The sequence below is a fragment of the Carex rostrata genome, chromosome 34, assembly GCF_964058835.1.
Source record: "Carex rostrata chromosome 34, lpCarRost1.2, whole genome shotgun sequence".
NCBI lineage: Eukaryota > Viridiplantae > Streptophyta > Magnoliopsida > Poales > Cyperaceae > Carex > Carex rostrata.
In genome coordinates this window covers 4,015,691-4,034,646 of record NC_135951.1, presented here as the reverse complement: position 1 = coordinate 4,034,646, position 18,956 = coordinate 4,015,691, and the positions used below count along the sequence as shown (strand labels likewise).

The window sequence follows — 18,956 nt, the reverse complement described above, 5'->3', positions numbered from 1 at the left end:
AATTAAAAAGAAGCTTTAACATATTTTGTAAATAAAATAAAATAAAGTTCCTTTCTCCAATTTTTTTATTTTTGCACACCTAAATCAAGTGTTGGAATAAATAAAGTGTTTTTACATTGATATATAAGAAAACACTTTAGTTTACACCTCTTTTTTTTTTTGATGGTTGACGGCAAAGCCGACAACAAATATATTGAATAAGAAAAAATAATTACAAAGATCGTTCTTGTGGCGAAGAGTTCTCCCACACTATTCACATCTAATGAAGTAACTCTATGCCATTCCTAATTCCTAACTCCTCTTTGATATCGCTAGCTATTGCCTAACCACTTGTCTATCTCTAGTGATGTGTCATTGATGAGATGACCCACCGTCTTTTCTTTGTTAGAGAAGCATCTTCGATTCCGCTCTCTCCAAAGTGCCCATGCCCCTGACGCCCATATTACGTCCCACCTACCTCTCTGCGTGCGTGTCATTGACAGTCCTGTTTTTATCCATAGTTCTAGGGTATTAGAGGCCCCTGCTGGTTGTATATTCTGTTGTGCCTGCATGCCTACCCAGAATCTGGTTGCATACGTGCATCCCCACATGATATGGTTCCTTGTCTCCCTCGTATCTTCTGAGCACAAATGACAGCCCCTCTGTACCGCGCATCCCCTTGCTGTTAGAACCTGTTGTGTTAATATCTTGTTATCCAATATTAGCCATATAAAAATTCTCACTTTCATCGGTACCTTAATTATCCACAGTCTCCTGTATATCGGTGAGATTATACCAGAGTTGTGCATCATATGGTATGCCGATGCACATGAGAAGGAACCTGATGTCGTCCATTTCCAGGTCTTATCTCCTCCCGCTTCCCCTGTCGTCTCAGTCGATACTGAACAGAAAGGTAAAATTGGTATTAGATCTTTGAGCAGAAATGATCCTTCGGCGCTTCTTTGTCTTAGATGTGCCGCTGTTGTTATGCCATGCAGTGATCGCATTGTATTGGTCCACAGTCCCTGCTGTCCTCCTTCGAGTTGCCATATCCATTTTGCTAATAAGGCCTCATTCTGACATGCCAGGTTAATTATGCCCAGTCCTCCATTTTCTTTTAGGGCACAAACCCTGTCCCAATTAACCAAGCAATTAATACCCTTGCAGGTCTCCGTGCCCTTCCAGAGAAAGCTTCTTCTCATTCTGTCGATGTGCTTCATTACCCCCACCGGTATTTTAAAGGCCTGCATATAATGTAGCGGCATTGCTGACAGAACTGCCTTTACTAAAGTGATTCTACCTCCATAAGATAAGAATTTTGAGGTCCATCCTTCAATTCTTCGCTGTACCGCCTCCAACATCGGTTGAAAATCTACCTTTCTTTAGTTTGCACCTCTACACGTGGTGCTTTTCTTTGACTACAATAAGACATCATTTTGATTGTTATTACAATAGCCACGTGACAATCACATGACAGCATCCCCCTTGCATTTTAGTTTTTAAGTTTCATCAATTAGTGTTGTGTTTTAAGATTTGAGAATCTTTATTGAGCCTTGATTCTCAGTCAGGCCATGTCCCACTGTCAGAGAAGAGAACGGAATTCATATTATCTAAGATACATTTTTTTTTGGGTTTAAATATGATTCGTTCATTACATATTAGCACGAATCTTAAAGAATCCATGTGCATTAAAAGTTTGACGGGATTGATCCGGATTATGATTAGATGGTCTGGATTAAAACTCAAATGGTGAGGTAATGCAGAGGATCCAGACTCGAAGAGAACAGGTGCATCAGCCATGGTTTTTGAATAATTTTTGAGTTTGGAATTTGAATAATCATCCAATTAGAATCAGATTTAATTGAATGAATTGGAAAATTCATAAAATTGTTTTGAAAATCATATCAATTTTAGCCGTTACTTTCAACAATTTGTTATTACAAAATATATATACTACAATGCCATAAATTACCACAACCACTGTCCAATTTTACATATAATACATATTTAGTGGATCCCTTCCTTTTCTCTTTTGATCCCATTTTTCTTTGTCTCTATGGTCTAAGCAGCATTGTTCGTGCTGAGTTCAACTCCTTGGTAACATCTTTGATAGAAATGCGCTCTTTCGCCGACTCTTTGGAGCACAGAAGCCCACATTGAATCATTGAAACCAAACAACTATAGATATTTTCAGGAACGTAAAGATTGTGTTCTCCATTAGTTTCAGAGAATAATTTGGGGTCCACTATATCCAGGACTTGGTCGGAAAAAGCCATCTCAACTTGCTTCTGAAGGCTAGAACCATCAATGATTCTCCCGTCGGTTGGACTTACTCCAGTGAACAACTCAAGCAGAAGAACGCCGTAGCTATAGACATCTCCTTCTATTGATGGCCGACCACCCATCCCATACTCTAGACAATAAAAAGTTAATAGTTACAACCGTAAATTTAGTACATAAGCATAGTGAGCTGTGACTCTACCTATTAACGTCTGTATAATTCACCTAGTTAATTTGAAAAACTTGGGCTCACATGATTTTTTAAAATTTTATAACCCAAAACAGTAAATTAAAAAAGTATAGATAGATAATAAAATTAAGCCTCAATCATGTAAGTATAAATGAGGCAATAAATATCTTTCCCAGGCAATAAATATTTTTCCCTTGGGCCTCGCCAATGGAACAGCCTTGGCTAATTTTTTTATACGAACCTTAACAAAGTCTATAAATAATTTTGTAACAGGAACATAAAAAAAAAATCTCAAATAATAAGCTCTGCTATATATACCTGGAGGAATGTAGCCAATAGAACCTTTAATTCCATCGGTGCTCGACATTGATTGAAAAGGCATGGTATCAGGTCGAACCAAAAACCTTGCTAATCCAAAATCACTCACATGTGCAGTCATGTCATCATGCAGAAGTACATTACTAGGTTTGACATCACAATGTACGATTGGAGCAGTTAAATAGTAATGGAGATAATCTAGTGCTGCCGCCACATCAAATGCAATGTTCAATCTCTCGATGAAGCTGAGGCTTCTGAATGGCTGATCCGTACATGCATTTGGATGCAACCATGATTCCAAGCTACCATTTGGCATGAACTCAAAAACCAAAGCCTTGAAATCATTACCTTGATGGTCTATGCTAGAGCACAAACTCAATAATTTAATAAGGTTCCGGTGTCTCACATTTTTTAATGCCTCGCATTCAGATAAGAAACTTCTAGAAGCACTGTGTTTCTCAAGGTTTAACACCTTCACCGCAACGGTTGTCTCATTCTCGAAGCTCATAACGGCTTTGTAAACTTCTCCAAATGAACCACTTCCAATTAGATTGTTCGGGGAGAAATTTTCAGTAGCTCTAAGAAGGTCATTGTATGAAACAGGCTCTAACCCATATTTCAAAGCTTTATCATGCTGTGGTTTGTTTCGAGGGTTGTTTCTAGTATAATAAATCACTAACAAGCAAATGATTGCAATTATGCAAATAAAAGAAGCAACAACAGAACTTATGGGCACCATGTTTCTTTGAATGTGATGTTTATGTGTGGAAGGCTGTGAAATGCAGTGTGACAAATGCATTTGAGGTACTCCACCACAGAGCTTTGGATTTCCTCTTACATCTAAACCACTGGCATTCTTGAAAATGCCTTCTTTTGGTAATTCCCCCTCAAAATTATTGAAAGAAATATTAAAATATTGCAAGTTCATTGTACCCAGAAATTCAGGGACTTCACCAGAGAGCGAGTTGTTAGAGACATCAAGGTTTTGTAACCCTCTTAGTTTGCTTAAGCTGGATGGAATTGTCCCTCTAAACAAATTGCGATCAAGATAAAGGGCTTCAAGTTCCTGGCATCCATCAATTGGTATAGGAAACTCTCCACTCAACTTGTTATTCGAGAGACAAATTGATTGTAGGTTTTTCAAGTTACCAATTTCTGGTGACAATATGCCAGTTAGATAATTGTGTGACAAGTCCAAACTAATGGAAAGAGAAGAAAGACCCATGATTTCATTGGGAATTTCACCTACCAACTTATTATTTGAAATATGCAAGAGTTCTAAGAATTTCATGCTACTTAATTCTGGTGGTATACCCCCTTCTAATATATTATTTTCTAGATATAGCTGGGTCATTTGGGTGAGGTTAGAAAATGTTGACGGGATTTGGCCTGAAATCATGTTATTACTGAGATCTAATGCTCCCAATTTGAAAAGATTACCAATTTCTATCGGAATGTTGCCACTCAAAAACATTTCGCCTAGGTCAAGCTTGTTTAAGTTATTGAGTTTTTGGAGCTCCGCTGGTATGCTTCCTGAAATTGGGTTACCAAACAGTGAGAGTTGAAGAAGACTAGTAGAAAGGTTTGTTATAGAACTAGGTAAAACTCCTTGTAGTTGGTTGTTGTCAAGATATAACCATTGTAACAAAGTACAATTGGTCAAAGCATCCATGAAACTCCAGTCAAGTGGTCTCTGCGCTTCTAGTTCATTAGAACCAAAAACAATTGTTTGAAGATTTTGTAAGGCTCCCAAGCTAGATGGTATCACACCACTCAAGTGATTATTATCTAATTCAAGAAAAATAAGAGAAGAACAATTGGATATGGATTGTGGGATCTGTCCTTGGAGTTGATTGTGATAGAGGTGTAAATATTGTAAGTTTGGTAAAGAATTGCACATATCAAAAGGGAGAGTTCCATCAAGTTGGTTATTACCAAGTTGCATAGTAGACAGTGCTGATAGGTTGTAAAGGGAGTGTGGTATTTTGCCTGAAATGTTGTTATGATAAATTCTAAAAAACTGGAGGTTTTGAAGTTTCCCGAGTTCATCAGGGATGAATCCACTTAACATATTTTAAGGGTTTAGGGTTTAGGTGAATAGTGAGCACGAGAGCAGTCACTTTCCATGACTGCAAACCTCACGTTTCTCCAGAGGAGGTGAATAACAATTGGTTATCAGAGAGACTCATCCTTTGGAGGAACGTGAGGTTTGCTAGAGATGGACATATATAACCTGACAATTGTTTGTAGTCGAGAACGAGAGCAGTCACTCTATCAGGATGGTGCCGGCCACACAAGATCCCTTGCCATTGACAGTGGTGCAGTGACTCGTTCCATGAGGACAGGACTCGAAATGGGTCATCATGTATTTGGGACTTGAAGGAGAGAAGTGCTGATAGATCAGTTTTACTAGTGGTTACTTTGGCAGCGAGAGAAAAGGTTAAGAGATTTAAGAGGAGGTGAATAGTGAGCACACTTTCCATGATTTATGTTATGAGTGTCATGGGTACTTACTTTCTCACAGAGTGCTCTTCTTATAATGAAAGGGAGATGTATGGTTTGAAAGAAGTTGACCTCAAAATGTTTCTTCTTGAGTCGTTGCATGAAATATATATAGCACGGAAGTTGTTGTTGTAGTGCTGTACCTACCACAATAATGATCCATCTGGGCTTTGTTTAATTTAATTGCTAACTTTAAAAGCAATTGGTAACAAGAGTCATTTTTTCACCTATGTAAAATCAAGAATAAATGGTGCTAGTGTGCATATATGCGCGTGCACAAACACTATTATGTGACAAGGCTTGCTATTTTTAATTCATTTGCATAATTACCAATAAGCTATTTTTCTAAATCCGTGTCCTTTTTTAATAAGCTAATAAATGAATGAAAAAAAATTATTCATATCCGACTTATCCATAATGTACAATTCTGATAATCACGTAGACGGGTTTTATTGAGATTCTTGATTAATATTAAAAGCAAGAAATGACTTGCAAATTTCCAGGACATGCTCTTCTTTTCCTGTTGGACGAAGACTTGAGTAGACCGCATCTCTTATGTTTTTATTCCAATCCCAGCTTTCTAATTTCTGTAATTTGCTATGAAATGGAGCTCTAATTTTCATATTATGCAAAGAGATAAAATCGAATATTTAGACATAACTTTTGTTTTATTTTTGAGTTCGTCAGTCAAATATTATCAGAAATGTAATATTTATTCTAATTTATCAATAAAATACAAGATTACGAGCTTGATCCGTTCTTATTTTAACAAAAATTAGATTGCCAGTATTGAGTTATTTTACTTTATTTTCTTGATTTTAGTAATGTATTTATGTGTGTCTTCATTAACTCACATAAATCTAAGAGTTTATGACTTGTATCCTACATGCATGAACATGCAACACGAACTCTAGTTGTGTGAGTTAATGAAGACACATAAATATGTCGTCCGTTGGTCGATCTGATCGAACCGTTCAAATTAAAGAGCATCAGATTTATTGTATTGTACCAAAGTTTGATCAAATTTTATTTTCATTTATCTATCCTTCAAGTTGACGGAAAATTGAAACATCAAAGGGCTATAAACACTTCACGTTGGATCGAACTACATAACTTTTTTGTTGGTTATGTTCAATGTTTTTCCTTAATAATTTCAAAACCAATTCGGAATCATTTAATTTCAAATTGATCATCCACCGCTCATGTGAAAATGAACGATCCATAAATATTAGCACACACTGACAGGGCAAATAATGCTGAAATTATATAAAATTGACAATTATAAGTATGATTTTGTCATAGAATATATAAAAAAAATCAAAATATTTTAATAAATATTTTTTTCATATTATTTGTACATATGTAATTTGAATCATCTGATTGGTGATGTGTTGTCTTGATAATTAATGGACGACTCCATTTAATAGTCATTTTAAAACAAAGAAGCAACATTCATTCACACACACTCATAACTCCATCAGTTGGTTTCTCTCAGTCGATGGTGTAGTTTGTCTTTATCAACTATTGGACAAAATGAACCAATGGCAAAGGAGGGGGGCTATCAACAACATCGGTTGGTTCGACCGAACAATCGGTACAAAGTTCAAAATAGTTACAACGCTGCCTCTAGTTACATCCACCATCTATGCCGAATGACATCCGATGATAAAGGGGCGATAGTAAATGTGTTTTTTTTTTTGTAGTGAGATGATCCTATGCTCTAACCTTCTATAATGTGCATGGTGCTGGCACTTGGACTGACAAAACCTAATGCATATTTGGCCAACAAAAAATTATTGCTTATTTCTTGCCATCAGCACACAATCATCTTTAAACATCTAAATTTATTGGGTAGTGAATTAGCTCTCACACACACACCATTAAGTGATAAGCCAACAAACTTTTTTAATCAAAATCATTTTTCAAATTAGCCAATTACAAATGAATGTTAAATTATTCGCTCTTGATTACTTTAAAAAGCAAGAATGTTAATATTCGTATGGTTGTGGCTGCAATGATTACATTTAATTAAGTACATTGCCTTAATTACATACATTGAGTGCTCCGAAAACACTTTTCTTTTATTAATACCAATATTGTTAGTGGCACCTTGCCAACTAACTTTAAAAATTCTTAAAAGAATATAGCATGACCTGCAAATGACATGAGGATAGCATTGTCCACAATAATAATTCCAGTCTAGATCGCAACGACGAATACTTAAAATGAGACCGTGTCTCTTATGTTTTTAATCCGATTCAAGATTTCTAAATTCTGTAAATTGTTATGAAATGGAGCTGCAATTTTAAGACAACAGTTTCATCTAATTTTCATATTCTGAAGAGAGATGTAATAGAATTTTAAAGACATTTTTTATTCTATTTTTGAGTTGCTTGGTGAACTACTATATGATAGATGCAACTTTTATTCCATTTTTTATGCTCCAAATTCAATGAAAAATTCATGCTTTTTTGGATCTTTTGATTGTTTTCTATGTCTAATTTATCAATAAAATATAGTATTAGAAGCCTGACCCCTTTCTCTCTTATTACACCAAAAAAAAAAGGATTGCCAATTTGTCATCTTGTAGCAGCAAAATATTTTATATTGTACCCGTGAACACTAGGCTAGAGATGACTAACTCTGAAAGTTGGGACATGGGACCCGAATTGTGTATCATTTTGCACTAAGAACGCGCTATTGGAGGCTTTTGAACGCACTAAGAAAATTCGTAGAACCAACGACAAAAACCAATATCAATACTACAAACTAATGAACTTTATCTCACTTTAATGAGATTTAGCTTTATCTTACTTTAATAAGATATAACTTTTGATGGTAGTCTGATAAATTAAGAACTACAAATCTCGGAGTCAACTTCAGATCCTCATCTCTAACCTGGGGTGGGGGATGGGGAGCTGTTGAAAGGAAGTGGAGGGTGGTCTAATTGGCATCGGATCAAATTCAGTCGGATATTCGGTCAAATTCTTTTGATTAGCGTCAAAATTTATGCACACTTGATCAACACAAATTAAAGTTGTGTATGTGATTCTTGATGTGGATCGGATATCTTTGATTGGTCATCGGATCTAATTTGATATGATGTCCAACGGAACCATCCTGGATTCCGTGGAAAGAACCTCATCATATCTATACAGCGAAAAAAATGGAAAATTTAATCATTTTTGTTTTCGAAAATTGAAAACAAATATAGTCTCCTCCAAATTGTTAGTGGCATCCATTTTGCAGCTCACTCTATATATTTTGCTTTTTTGTTCTGAAATTTCATTTAGCTTACCGATATATATTTTTTTGAAGGTTAGTGGCTTTAAGTGCCAACTAACAATTTCATTAAAATAAAAAAAATATTTACAATGGTTCAAATAACCATAAATTATAAATCTACTCTTTTATTCTTATAAAATATTTTAAACTAATCTAGTATTCTACCACCATCACACTTCACGACTAGATTCGCATCTTCGACTACCGCCGCGCTCCGACGGCAACCGGATACTTACCGTCACGCTCTAATCGAGATGTTGATCACCATAATTAATCGCCATCTCGCTCTACGATCAGATCTTCTTCTTCAACCGCCACCGCACTTCGACGATAGTTGGATCTACTCACCATCGCGCTCTAATCGAGAGTGAAACTTTACTCTCCAAACTCCGATGATACTGCACTCCAGCTCTGTTTGACTCTGTTCGGCTCCGGTTCCTCCCCCCTACCTCATTCTTCTCTCCACTCGAGAAGATAGAACTGAGAGAGAGAAGAGATGTTAAATGAAACTTTATTATGAAAATAAGGATCTTATTTGCCTTCGGTACCGATATATATATAAATGGAACTTTATTATGAAAATAAGGATCTTATTTTCCTTCCGTCAGTACTAAAATACGTACCGCGAAATCCAAAATTAGGAAAGTGTAGATCAAAAGCCTTGTTTTATTGCTTCCATCATTTGTGTGAGACTGGAGACTTCCAAATGCAATATTAGGGAATTTTAGATCAAGCTAGCCTTGTTTTGTCTTTCATTATTTGTGTGAGCCTAGAGACTTAAACAATTAGCTTATTTCAATTTGTCTTTCATTATTTCTATTGATGAATTAGCTTATTTCAACTTCGTCACATACACAATTATGCACTGGCAAGCAATAATTGAATATGATTAACACACATATATAGACATCCAGTAGTCTCAGAATTGTTAATTTTAACCAAAAATAAAAGAAGAGTAGTTTATTGCCTACTCTGTATTTAAAAAAAAAAAAAAAAAACTGATATATCGTAGTTTTAAACATTTTGACAATACTATTTTCAAATTTTCAAATCGATAAAACATCAACCTATTATATTAGGCCCAAACCCAACCCTATTATCCCTTTCAACAGGTAAACCTCATATATATGCTGTACATGTCTTTGATGTATAAAAAGACCCAATGCAACCTAATTCAAAAATAAGCCTATCTATCTCAGATCCACACCTTAAACTCCACAAATTAATGTCCAACCAGTCTTCTCTCCACCTAACCCCTTATCTCTCAAATCAGGTAATCTCGATCACTTTCTTTCTCTAGATTATACTTCGTCAACTGTGCAAATTAATTTCTCAACCGTCCATCTAGACTGTTTAGAAACTTATACAAATAATCAAGGATCAATTTATTTTCACAGATAGTTTAATAAACATTTTTTTTTTCTTCTCTTCCTTACTATTTCAGCAGAGTAAAACTGAAAACCACTTACACCTAAGGTACATGGTCTTTATTGTTGGATCTTAATCCAACATTGAGCATATATGTAATATAATTATGAATTGTTTACTGTCATGTATGGTTGTTACAATTCAAGTGATCTAATATGGAATTAAAATATTAGACAATCTATGTATTCAATAGGATGTGTTCCATAAATGTGTTGAAACAATTTAGGCAAAGACCAAATCATTGATGGACTGATTCTGAAATTTGCAAATACAAAAAAACTACTTTCAGAACCCTGAGTGTAGATGCACTAAGCCCCAGTGCGGACGCACTCAGTACTTAGTCATTTTTTGGGAACTTCAGGACAACACAAGAAAAAGTCCGAGTCTAATGCGGACGCATTGGACCCCAGTGCAGACGCACTCAGTACTTAGACAAATTTTCTGAAGTTCAGCGTAGAGCACAGAAAAAAGTCCCTTAAGCCCAGTGAGGACGAACTCAGGACTTAGGTAAAATTCGGGGCTGAAAGAAAAGCAGTCATTTGGATACGTCTCAACCCAGTGCGGACGCACTCAGTCCCAGTGCAGACGCATTCGTGCTACCAGATGTGTAAACCTATATAAGGATGGGTCCCCAAGGCATAAGATAACCAACTCAACTCAGAATTATGAAAGTGGTTATTTTTTATACATAATTTTGATAGTCTTCTCCTTTCTTCCACCATCAAAGAATTGAGAGAAGAAATTCATTAGAAATTTGGAGATGATTTCTCAAGGGCGAATCTTGTTGCTTTGAAAGACTTAATCCATGATTCAACCAAAAAGGCGAGAGGGAAATCTTGGCATCAAGAGTCTTCTCTCGTGCTCACAAAGACGGTTGTTGCTCCACCATAGACTTTTATATTCCATGGAAAACGGCATGGAATTAAGTATTATATTACGCACTAAAGATTATGTTTTTAGTCTCTTTGGCATAGGACGGTCCTTAGGTTAAGATGGTCATTGTTTCTTCTTTCCCGGGGTGTAAGTGTTTGACCCCTAGATGAGATATAAGTGTTTGATCTCTAGATAAGGGGTAATTGTTTGGCCTTTATGATTCCCAACATTATGTGAGAAGCCGTGAGTTCGAAACCTGAATGGGAAAAATATTTTATTATAATAACAAAAGTATTAAATAATTAGGTAGCACCTCCAACCTTTATACACAAAAAAAAACCCACCACTTACACCTAACTCATTTCCAAATACTCCGAAATTTTGTTCTGAACATTTTTCAATAAATTAGCTGATCGTTTAACCAAAGAGTTTCCTCAAGTCGAAAAACTATAGCTTGAAACTCTGCAAAATGTAAGTCATTGGGAGTGATAAGAATTAGAGATTGGATGGTTAATAAGCAAAAGTGTTTCACGGAAATCTCTGTTATGTTAATAAGCAAGAGAGATGAGAAATAATGATTTGGAAAATACAAACGCGTACCCTACGGCAAAAAAGAGGAGACAAATAGAGATTGAATGCAGTAACAGAGTAGCTTGACTTCAAAATCATAAGTCTTTTGAAGTCAAAAGTGGAACACTTTATTCCATCATAAAACTCTGTGATATTGCTCCAATTACTTTTGTTATGTGAGAAGCACTTTATTCCATCGTGAAAGAGATCGAATAAAATGCTTTTATTTATCCTACTCTGCAATCCGTCCTTTTTCTAATATAAACATTTGTTATGTGGGAAGTCTGTTTCTCACAAACGTTAACCCAATACATAGTGTTCTTAATAGAGCAGTTGTTAATAGCCCGTGCCCATCCCTCAATTGAGAATTAATAATTAAATTTTTTTACTAGTTAAAAGGTATTGCTCAATTCTCCTAATTATTACCCTTCACAAACATATATACAGTAGTTCTTAAAAGTCATGCAAACGATCAGTTCACTTCAAACCAAACAAAATTAATCGAAATTTATTTCGGTTTATTTGGTTAAATCCCACTTCGACCTGGAAAGGGACGGAAGGAAACCCAAAAAATATAATAAAAGAAAAGGTCGGTCACTTTTTTCTGTAGCATTAAAGGATAATAGAAGAGAGACATATGAAATGGAATTGTATTGCCTTGATTGTTCTTTGATTACAACTATGCTCTATATATAGAGTCTTGTCTAATTACATTTCTGCCACTAACAACCTCTTAACAACTCTAACAATATTTCTAACATCCTCTTAACCACTTCACTAATTACAACATATATAATACTAACTATCAAACGTAACTAACGCTATTAAGCATAAAAGAAAATTAAACCCATGGCAACAGAATATAGAATTCATACAATGAGAAAATAAGAGGGATGTATGGTTGGAATTTCCTCAATTGGTGCAAAATAATGAGATTACCAACATGTATATATAAGTTATACTGTATTTAATCACCGGAAATCTTGTATTTGTTATCATATATTACAAGAGGAGGGTTCAAATGCCTCCATGTTTTTGTGCCTCCATCTCTCTCTATCATTTTCAAAGTTCAAACAGTCGATCCGAACCGCTCAACCTAACCTCCATACTAAAATATGTTTGGAGACCAAATTTTATATTTTTAGGAATTTTTTTACTATTTTTTTAGATAGGTACAAAATCAGTAAATCTGAACCATCTAAAAACAGTATTTTTTTACCTATCTAAAACAATAGTAAAAAATTCCTAAAAATATAAAATTTCGTCTCCAAACATATTTTAGTATGGAGGTTAGGTTGAGCGGTTCAGATCGACTGTTTGAACTTTGAAAATGATAGAGAGAGATGGAGGCACAAAAACATGGAGGCATTTGAACCCTCCTCATATTACAATGCAATTAACAAGTCTTATCAAATAGTAATTGAAAGTATTGGAATTTTAATTAAGTTAATTACAAGAAAATTTAAATTTAGTTCATCAACTAGTTTCATCTTAATTAATTTGCCTTTAATATATAAAATACCAATTATTTCTACTTCGCTAAATATCCTATACATTAAAAATATCTAATTGCGCCATCAGTTTTTATATAAAAGTAGTAAACATCAATATCAAAATTATTTAATATTTGATAATTGATAATTTTTCTAATAATAATAATAATAATAATTGTAAGGATATATATCGATGAATAAATTTTTAATGGTTACTGTAAAAAATGACTATAATTATGAACTATTATTGTAAACTATAATAAGAAATAGTGCAATTGATGGAAAAACCTAGATCTGGTAGGCACTTACAATTACAATTTGAGATGAATTGAGGCCAGCGAAGTTCACATTTGTTATGGGCTAAGCGAGAGCAACAAATTGGTTTTTGCGCTAAGACTCAATTTGGTTTTGGGCTAAGAGTCAGCGAATTCCATCTTCGGCCCGTTATTTTTCTTCTTAAACAGCACTGAAGGTCTGGAAGTGGTTTTGGGCTTGGCCCGTTATATATTTTATTATAACTGCGCTGAAGAAGAAGATTTGAACTTACAAAGAAAAACTGAGCCTATATTTTTTCACTAAAATATATTTTTGTCGATTATTATATGTATTAAATTTTATTATCTCCCTTAAAAATGATTATCTTATAATAGAATCTACAAATACTGTCATTAATGCCTCCCTGGTGGAATCGGCCAATCCATTTAATTTGTTTCAATGTTTTCTAATTTTTTAAATATTTTTTGTTATTTCTTTAAAGAGAAAAACAGAAAAGGGGTCCAGTTCAGTCCAGTCCAATCAGGTTAGACAGGTCCCGACTCGACCCGAGCAAGGACCCATACTTTTCTCATTATTCTGTCAGACCAAGTCGAGCCAAGTCAATTATTGACATGTTTATGTGGGGCCAATTGAAGGGAATTGGTTCACACTTAAAGCTTTGGCATAGTGAATTGAGTAAAACCAGGGTGTTTTTAAATTTATCAAGTTTATTTGTGAATTCAATTCTAAAATTTATTAGATTGGCTTTAAACGATGAATTTCGAAAAGTTGAAATTCATCTGCCTACGATAGATGCGTCTACATATAATTTTTTTTTTAATATTTGAATAAATTTTGTATAGAGTTAAGAGGTCAAAATTATAAGAACTTTATATTACTTTGATGAGTGAGCAACCCCACACACATCCGCCACGGTTTTTGAATAATTTTTTTAGTTTGGAATTCTGATCATCCAATTAGAATCTGATTCAATTCAATTAATTTTAAAATTCATAAAATTGTTTTCAAAATTATATCAATTTTAGTCGTTGCTTTCAACAATTCGTTATTACAAGATATATACTACAACACCATAAATTACCACAACCGCTATCCAATTTTACATATAATACATATTTAGTGGATCCCTTTCTCTTCTCTTTCAATCCTTTTTTCTCCGTCTCTATGACCTAAGCACCTTTGTTCGTACTGAGTTCAACTCCTTGATAACATCTTTGATAGAAATACGCTCTTTTGGTGACTCTTTGGAGCACAGAAGCCCACATTGAATCACTGAAATCAAACAACTATAGACATTTTCAGGTGCATACAAATTGTGTTCTCCATCAGTTTCAGGGAATAATTTGAGGTCGACTATGTCCATGACTTGGTCGGGAAAAACCATCTCAACTTGCTTCTGAAGGCTCAAACCATCACTGATTCTCTCGTCAGTTGGACTTACTCCAGTGAACAACTCGAGCAGAAGAACTCCGTAGCTGTACACATCTCCTTCTACCGATGGCCGACCACCCATCCCATACTCTAGACAATAAAAAGTTAATAGTTACATCCCTAAATTTACTACAGAAGCACAGTGAACTGTGACTCTACCTATTAACATATGTCTAATTCACCTAGTTTGAAAAACTTGGGTCACATGATTTTATAAAATTTTATAGCCCAAGATAGTAAATTAAAAAAAAAGTATAGGTAAATAATAAAATTCAGTCTCAATCATGTCACTATAAATGAGGCAATAAATATTTTTCCCTTGGGCCTTGCCAGTGGAACAGCCTTGGCCAATTTTTTTCTTTGAACCTTAACAAAGTCAATAAATAATTTTGTAGCAGCAACATAAAAAAAAATCTTCTCAAATAATAAGCTCTGCTATATATACCTGGAGGAATGTAGCCAATAGAACCTTTAATTCCACCGGTGCTCGACATTGATTGAGAAGGCATGGTATCAGGTCGAACCAAAAACCTTGCTAATCCAAAATCACTCACATGTGCAGTCATGTCATCATCCAGAAGTACATTACTAGGTTTGAGATCACAATGCACGATTGGTGCAGTTAAATGGTAATGGAGATAATCTAGCGCTGCTGCCACATCAAATGCAATGTTCAATCTCTGGATGAAATTGAGGCTTCTGAATGGCCGATCCGTACATGAATTTGGATGCAACCATGTGGCCAAGCTACCATTTGGCATGAACTCAAAAACCAAAGCTTTGAAATCATTACCTTGGTGGTCTATGCTAGAGCACAAACTCAACACTTTAATAAGGTTCCGGTGTCTCACATTTTTTAATGCCTCGCATTCAGATAAGAAACTTCTAGAAGCACTGTTTTTCTCAAGGTTTAACACCTTCACCGCAACGGTTGTCACATTCTCGAAGCTCATAACGGCTTTGTAAACTTCTCCAAATGAACCTCTTCCAATTAGATTATTCGGGGAGAAATTTTCAGTAGCTCTAAGAAGGTCATTGTATGAAACAGGCTCTAACCCATATTTCAAAGCTTTATCAGATTGTGGTTTGTTTTGAGGGTTGTTTCTAGTATAATAAATCACTAACAAGCAAATGATTGCAATTATGCAAATAAAAGAACCAACAACAGAACTTATGATCACCATGTTTCTTCGAAAGTGATTTCTCTGTGTGGAAGGTTGTGAAATGCAGTGTGGCAAATGCATTTGAGACACTCCACCACAAAGCTTTGGATTTCCTCTTACATCTAGACCACTGGCATTCTTGAAAATTCCTTCTTTTGGTAATTCCCCCTCGAAATTATTGAAAGAAATATTCAAATATTGCAAGTTCATTGTACCTAGGAATTCAGGGACTCGACCAGAGAATGAGTTGTTAGAGACATCAAGGATTTGCAGCCCTGTTAGTTTGCTCAAGCTGGATGGAATTGTTCCTCTTAATAGATTGCTATCAAGATAAAGGGCCTCAAGTACCTGACATCCATCAATTGTGCTAGGAATCTCTCCACTCAACTTGTTATTCGAGACACGAATTGATTGCAGGTTTTTCAAGTTACCAATTTTTGGTGGCAAGATGCCAGTTAGATAATTGTGTGACAAGTCCAAACTGATGGAAAGAGAAGGAAGATCCATGATTTCTTTGGGAATTTCACCTACCAACTTATTATTTGAAATATCCAGGAGTTCTAATGATTTCATGCTACTTAACTCTGGTGGTATTTTCCCTTCTATTGCATTATTATCTAGATATAGCTCGGTCATTTGGGTGAGGTTGGCAAACGTTGCTGGGATTTGACCTGAAATCATGTTATTACCCAGATATAATATTCCCAATTTGTAAAGATTACCAATTTCTAATGGAATGCTTCCACTGAGAAACATTCTGCTTAGGTTAAGGAAGTTTAAGTTATTGAGTTTTCGGAGCTCTGCTGGTATGCTTCCAGAAATTGGGTTACTAGACAGTGAGAGTTTAAGAAGACTATTAGAAAGATTTGTTATAGAACTAGGTAATACTCCTTGTAGTTGGTTGTTTTCAAGATGTAACCATTGTAGCAAAGTACAATTAGTCAAAGCATCCATGAAACTCCAATCATGTGGTCTCCTGGCTTCCAGTTGATTAGAATAAAAATAAACTCTTTGAAGATTTTGTAAGGCTCCAAAGCCAGATGGTATCATGCCACTGAAGTAATTAGAACCTAAATCTAAATCAATAAGAGCAGAACAATTGGAGATGGATGGTGGGATCTGTCCTTTGAGTTGATTGTAATAGAGGAGTAGATATTTCAAGTTTGGTAAAGAATTGCACATATCAAAAGGTAGAGTTCCATCAAGCTGGTTAAGACCAAGTTCCAAATAATACAATGCTGATAGGTTGTAAAGGGAGTGTGGTATTTTGTCCGAAATGTTGTTATCATAAATGGTAAAATACTGGAGGTTTTGAAGCTTCCCGAGTTCATCAGGGATGAATCCACTTAACATATTTTCGGCAAGATCAATACCAAATGTTAAACTTTGAAGATTACCCAAGGTATGTGGGATGGAACCAAATAATTTATTATTGTTAAGAAGAAGTTCCAGTAAGTTAGTAAGGTTCCCCAAGCCAAGCGGGATGTGACCACTAATGCTATTTTGGTGAAGATAGAGAAATGATAATTCGGTAAGGTTACCTAAGGTAGCTGGGATGGAACCAGTGAAGTAATTATTGTAAAGATAAAGACGTGATAGGTTAGTAAGTTTGCCTAAATCATCTGGAATATCGCCATAAAAATCATTTTGTTCAAGATAAAGATATATTAGGTTACTAAGGTTGCCCAAGGTGGAAGGAATTGATCCTGTGAGATTATTTCCATACAGTCCTAATAACTGGAGCTGTGGGATGAGGCCGAATTCCGACGGTATGCCTCCTGTGAGGAAGTTATTCGCCAGATTGATTTTTTTCAGTTCTTTGCATTGCGCTAAGTTAGATGGGATGGTTCCATGGAGATTATTATTTCTCAAATAAATAACTTCTAGATTTGAACAATTGCTTAGAGTAGATGGAATGCTACCATCGAGAAAATTCCCACTCAAGTTTAGAAAACGTAGCCTACCCAAATATCCGATCTCTACTGGGATGCTTCCTCCCAACTGGTTATCAGAGAGACTCATCCTTTGGAGAAACGTGAGGTTTGCTAGAGATGGAGATATATAACCTGACAAGTTTTTGGAGTCGAGAACGAGAGCAGTCACTCTATCAGGATGGTGTCGGCCACACAAGATCCCTTGCCATTGACAGTGGTGCAGTGACTCGTTCCATGAGGAGAGGACTCCAAATGGGTCATCATGTATTTGGGACTTGAAGGAGAGAAGTGCTGATAGATCAGTTTTACTAGTGGTTACTATGGCAGCAAGAGAAAATGAGGATAAGGTTAAGAGACTTAAGAGAAGGTGAATAGTGAGCACTCTATAACAACGTTTCATGATTTGTGTAATGAAGGCAATGGGTTTATCTCTCACATAGTGCTGCTCTTCTTATAGTTAAAAATTAAAGAAGTTGACTACAAGATATTCCCTCATGAGTCGTTCTACTGCTAACTGCTATTTCGTCAGCTTGTATGGACTATTGGAATTTTTGTTTTCCTTCTAGCTACTTTTGAATGGTAGAAACCGACTATTTTCGTGTTCCTTCTATCTAACTTGTGGCTGCGAAGTAGAAACTGACTATTTTTTTTTCCTTCTAACCGTGGCTGCTATGAAAGTTCGGTTTACACAAATTAGTTGTTTTTGAATTAGAGAATAGCATTTTGAACAAAACTTGCACACTGCTCATATGAATGAATGAATGAATGAAGAACAATTGGTTACTGGGCCCAAACCCATCCCTCTTTGCCATTTCAACACAAACTCCATATATTTCTCTTTTCCACTAAAATAAAATTTTCTTATCTTTAATTGAGAAATTTGATCAAGGTATGAGTTCATTATTTTAAAATAAATATTTTTTTATGAGTGACAGAGCTATTAGCGAGAAATCATAAACATTGCTCTGATTTGAGGATTAAAATTGATCAACTCTGCACATAAATACATCATTATATTATTAATGTATACACCTATATGTCTAACACTTGGCAGTTGGCACACTAAAATTATCATCATTCTCGTTTTTAATTGCTACATAAAAAAATGTATCAGACACTTGGCAGTTGGCACACTAAAATGATAAAAAAATGTATTATAGCTTACAACCCAAAAAAAATACAGGTCATGAAAATTTCACATGATATATTGAAGAAAAATATGTTCCACATGTTC

At 35.3% G+C, this 18,956-nt stretch overlaps 1 protein-coding gene and 1 long non-coding RNA gene across 3 annotated transcripts in view; one reads left to right on the top strand and one right to left on the bottom strand.

Moving 5' to 3' along the window:
* Positions 1-18,956, top strand: part of LOC144548987 (uncharacterized) — a 50,460-nt gene that overhangs the window by 14,114 nt on the left and 17,390 nt on the right. The window lies entirely within an intron of this gene.
* On the bottom strand, positions 1,999-18,132 carry LOC144548963 (receptor kinase-like protein Xa21). Its single transcript, XM_078297701.1, has 2 exons — positions 15,071-18,132; positions 1,999-2,392 (listed from the first exon to the last, which is right to left on the bottom strand). The coding sequence occupies exons 1-2, from the start codon at positions 18,120-18,122 to the stop codon at positions 2,034-2,036; spliced, it is 3,411 nt and encodes a 1,136-aa protein (XP_078153827.1). The 5' UTR covers positions 18,123-18,132; the 3' UTR covers positions 1,999-2,033.

Excerpts from the sequence above, each read along its gene's own strand:
- LOC144548963 (XM_078297701.1), bottom strand. The coding sequence starts at position 18,122 with ATGAAACGTTGTTATAGAGTGCTCACTATTCACCTTCTCTTAAGTCTC. Across the intron at positions 2,393-15,070 it reads TATTGGCTACATTCCTCCAG|AGTATGGGATGGGTGGTCGG; the intron begins GTATATATAGCA and ends TTTATTGTCTAG.